The sequence below is a fragment of the Ictalurus furcatus genome, chromosome 14 (genome assembly GCF_023375685.1).
Source record: "Ictalurus furcatus strain D&B chromosome 14, Billie_1.0, whole genome shotgun sequence".
NCBI lineage: Eukaryota > Metazoa > Chordata > Actinopteri > Siluriformes > Ictaluridae > Ictalurus > Ictalurus furcatus.
Genome location: NC_071268.1, coordinates 25,728,494 through 25,733,493, shown reverse-complemented (window position 1 = coordinate 25,733,493; position 5,000 = coordinate 25,728,494). Strand labels below are relative to the sequence as shown.

The window sequence follows — 5,000 nt, the reverse complement described above, 5'->3', positions numbered from 1 at the left end:
CAGAGAAGCAGATAGACAGAGAAGCAGACAGACAGACAGAGAAGCAGACAGACAGACAGAGAAGCAGACAGACAGAGAAGCAGACAGACAGACAGAGAAGCAGACAGACAGACAGAGAAGCAGACAGACAGAGAAGAAGACATATATAGAAGCAGACAGACAGACAGAGAAGCAGACAGACAAACAGAGAAGCAGACAGACAGACAGAGAAGCAGACAGATAGACAGACAGAGAAGCAGATATACAGAGAAGAAGACAGACAGAGGAGCAGACAGACAGAGAAGCAGACAGACAGAGAAGAAGACAGACAGAGAAGCAGACAGACAGACAGAGAAGCAAACAGACAGACAGAGAAGCAGACAGATAGACAGAGAAGCAGACAGATAGACAGACGGCGAAGCAGACAGACAGAGAGACAGACAAGCAGACAGACAAGCAGACAGACAGAGAGAGAAGCAGACAGGCAGACAGACAGGCAGACAGACAGACAGATAAGCAAGCAGACAGACAGACAGACAGAGAAGCAGACAGGCAGACAGACAGAGAGACAGGTGTACGTACAGTGGGTTGAGTCCGGGGCAGTGCTCCTGTATGCTGACTCCCATCTGAGCGATGACTTCATCAACCTCCTCATTAGAGCTGAGCTTCACACACAGCTGTCCTTTATCATAGTCCACCACCAACTACACACACACACACACAGACACACACACATCATCATGAACAGCCTTTGTTTTTTTCTAACACACAGCTGTAGCTGGTTAGTGTAGGTCTACTCTGTTTTATCTCCTACTGGGGACCGAATGTGCATATACAGCTAGCAATATGTCAGTTGTAACCTTGTGGTCCCCATGATGCTACATTTTTTCCTTAACAGAAACCGCAGCTTTGATTTATAAAACTAAAAGAGGCAATAAATGTACTGTAAGTTACTGAAGTTAAGGTTAGGGGTTACGTTTAGGTCTGCCTGCCTGTCTGTCTCTGTCTCCGTCTGTCTGCCTGCGCCGGGACTGGTTCTTTGGTCCCGTTCACACCTGGCATTAACAAGCTTCCCGGTTGATCGGATTATAAGTGGACAGCGCCGAGTACAGCTGTGAACAGGGTCAAATGTGTCTCGTAGAGTAGACACACTGTGATCCGGTCACTTAATCCACATTTAGTGGAGGTGGTCTGGGATACAAATGGCCACCTCGTATTTGTAGTGTGAACGTGAAAGTGTCTCGGTAGAGGTGAAAGCAGCTGCTTTTCAGAGCAGTCATTCATTAGTTTCATTAGCTGAAAACGTGATTAAAATTTTGGAACAGTCCGAACAGGTACAGGAGATAGAAATCGCTGGACGCTTCTGCCTGAAAATAAATGCAGCGGAAGACAGACATAATTGTGTGTGACAACCTTTCTCCAGCGGAAATTATGTACGGAACCCGAACAGAAGAGGACGAAAACTGTCAAAGTTATTGTTAATCAGGGTACAGTATAGTACGGATATTGTTATACACTGTAGCGTGATACACGTTTACTGAGATATTGGGGTATTGTGGTATCTGTTTCTAACATTTAAAAAAAAAAAGCAACTACAAGCTCTGATTGACAGCAGCTGATTTGCACACATTCTTTAAAACCATTTATTATTAAATTTATCCATAAATCCATTTTCTGTACCGCATATCCTACACAGGGTCGCAGTGAGCCTGGAGCCTTTCCTAGGGGACACGTGGCGCAAAGCAGCGGACACCTTGGATGGGGTGCTTACCCATCGCACGGCACATTTTAGACATTTTAGAGATGCCAGTCATGTCTTTGGACTGGGGGAGGAAACCAGAGTACCCAGAGGAAACCCCCAAAGGACGGGGAGAACATGCTAGCTCCGCACACACAGGGCAGCAGCGGGACTCGTACCCCAACCCCGGTAGTGCGAGACAAACACGCTAATCACTAAGCCACCGTGCCCCCCTCTTATTATATTTACATAAATTAGAAATTTCAGTACATTAAATATCTACCTATTAATTATGTTAAATAGTACTAAATATAAATCTATCAATGTTTCCAGTGGTTTGTTTACGCGGCACTATTTTGCTTGAATCACAGATGTCTTCAAGTGTCCAGCACTAGCTTAAATATTATTTGCAAGTCTGATGGCTTTAACACTAATAAGAGTTGAACAAAAACTCGTCTACAACCGGAACCTTCCCAAACGATAGAGGACTCAATTATGCACGTCTATATTTTGTCGCTACTGGACGTGCTACTCGCACACACATATGTGACACGCGAAAGCAGAAAAAGAATTCAGTTCCTCATTTTTCGACTCATTTGCCATGCTGAAAGTGACTTGAATGCCAGAGCTGCTGTGTGTTTTTGATCTCGGCTGGCCCGTGTCCATGTTGCAGAGCAGCTGTGTGAGATTATTATATACGAGTGTGGGCTGGAGATCATACAGACTGAAGTTGAAACAGATGAAGAGAAACACACCTGGCCTGGCCTGCTGCTGCCCACCGCTTGGATGTCAAAGAAATTGAAGCTTTGTTCTATCTGGAAAAAAACAAACAACCAAAAACAAAACAAAGTAGAGTGTTAGATTAGAATGAGCAACGTATAAGGGTGGTACCCACAAACAAATGAATAATTCAACTTTTAATACACCAAAAAAAACCCCAAACAGTTTAGAACATTTGGGTGCCAGACAGGTGTATAACTGTCAGAGAGATTTACATATTCAACCCGGATAGCTAAACGAACCACCCGTTACATACAAAGAGAAACACACACACACAAAAAGGAAAAACTACTTTTTAATGACTTATTAAAGTACTTGAAAGTTTTTAAATCACTTAGCATTACAGTTCAAGTTCGAAAGAGTAAAAAAAACCAAACAAACACAAAATTTAACACAGAATGGTAAATGGCGCACTTATATAGCACTTTTATCCAAAGCACTTAACACTGCATCTCATTCACCCATTCACACACACACACTCACACACCAATGGTAGCAGAGCTGCCATGCAAGGCGCTAACTTGCCATCGGGAGCAACTTGGGGTTCAGTGTCTTGCCCAAGGACACTTTGGTATGTGGAGTCATATGGGCCGGGAATCAAAACGCCAAACCTACGATTAGTGGACAACCCGCTCTACCACCTGAGCCATAGCAGCCCAGAAGCTTGGTCACCTAGAGACAGAGCTTCCACTCATTGCAAACAAAAAATAAAGTAATTTGGTCACGCAACATTTATTCGAATGTGCAGTAGTGGATGCGTGTGTATGTGTAGGAATGGCAGGTATGTCTGTGAGCATGAATATGAAGACACTGACAAAGCTGGCAGCAAGGGTGGCTGAGAGTGACTTGGGTATTTCGGGGTAGTCCACCTGTATTGCTCGTTCAAAATGAATTGCTCCAAGAAGCCACCGGTTTTGGTGGCACGGTGCAAAGCTCCAGTTCAGTCCTGAACTTGACAATGAGGCATTCGCCATCGGAGGGAAACAGCTTGCTAGCATAGGCTAACCAGGAAGTACCAGATCCTCTCCACGTTCCCCAGAAATGCAAACTTGTCGAATAACCCAGGGCAGGGCAGTGGACTATTGATCAGAAGGTCGTAAGTTCAAATCCCAGCACTGCCAAGCTTCCACTGCTGTGCCCTTGAGCAACACCCTTAACCCTCAACTGCTCAGTTGTATAAATGACATTTCCCCCATGTGGCACGTACTGTAACAATCTGGCATCTGCAAGATGCATACTGTAGCAGTTCAGGCTTAGTGGTAGCTCAGTGGTTAAGATGTTGGACTACCAGCGCTATCATGCTTGAGCAAGGACCTTAACCCTTAAAATGTAAGTTGCTCATATATAAATATATATGTCATCATCCTCATTACCAGGGCCATGCAAGAAGCAGAATGCTGGACAGACCACAGGTTCGTCTGCACCAGTTTGAAGTTACATATCGCTCAACACCACCGGAAACATCCCAAGCCCCTTCATATAGCCGTTAATCTTGCCAAATTACAGCAGCCCCAATACCATCACATGTTCCCTGTCTAGCCTTGATAATAAACTGTCCGCCACTGGACTATAGAGATATGTATAGAGACAGCAGTCAGTGCTTGGCCCCAAGAAGTGGACTAGTTTGATGAGAACAATTGAGGACCTTCTTGCTAAAAAGAACAAAGCATTCCTGTGAATCAATGTCAGAACTTTGGATCATCCTCAGAAAAGTAGGATACCCACCTTCATCCGTTTGTTCTGTGACGGCATGACAGGCGAGGTATCTCTGAGGAAGAGCCATCTGAGAAATTCAACATCTCCAACAGCATAAAACAAGGATGCGTCCTCACCCCGGTTCTCTTCAACCTGGTCTCCAAACAAGTGCTCCTGCATGCTGTCAAGGACCTAGACCCCCTGGACAGGTTTCACAGCCAAAACCAAGATGCTGTGGAACTGAATACTGAAGCACTGTTTGCTGATGACTGTGCCTTCATGGCCCACCGGGAGGACTACCTACAAACTATTGTCAACAAGGTCTCTGAGGCACAGCACTGCATCACCAATAAAGGCCCCCTCCTGAAGAATGTGGAGAGCTTTAAATACCTGGCCAGTGATGGATCCCTTGACAAACAGATCTCAGCAAGTATCCAGAAAGCCAACCAGGCACTTGGACATCTCTGGGCCAATGTCCTGTAGTAACATTCCACTCCAGAGAAAGTTGAAGGTTTATAATGTTCCAGTCCTCCTCTCACTTTAATAAGTCTTTGAAACCAGGACCCCATACCTCAGGTATATCAAGCAGCTGGAACAGTTCCACCTCTGTTCTCTACAGTCCATCATGTAGATCTGCTGGCAGAACCAAATCACCAACCAGGAAGTCCTTGACAGTACCAGATGCTCTGCGAGCATCAAAGCGATGATCCTCCAGGCCCAAATCAAGGATCCTCCAGGCCCAAAGCGAGGATCCTCCAGGCCCAAATCAAGGATCCTCCAGGCCCAAAGCGAGGATCCTCCAGGCCCA

At 45.4% G+C, this 5,000-nt stretch overlaps 1 protein-coding gene across 2 annotated transcripts in view; it reads right to left on the bottom strand.

Annotated features, from left to right (window-relative positions):
* Nucleotides 1–5,000, bottom strand: part of LOC128617973 (F-actin-uncapping protein LRRC16A) — a 41,813-nt gene that overhangs the window by 22,400 nt on the left and 14,413 nt on the right. For both annotated transcript variants that reach the window (XM_053641261.1, XM_053641262.1), the window contains exons 4-5: nucleotides 2,473–2,532; nucleotides 562–683 (exon numbers count right to left, since the gene is read on the bottom strand). In XM_053641261.1, the coding sequence (XP_053497236.1) occupies nucleotides 562–683; nucleotides 2,473–2,532 (182 nt within the window). The remainder of the gene's footprint in view (nucleotides 1–561; nucleotides 684–2,472; nucleotides 2,533–5,000) is intronic.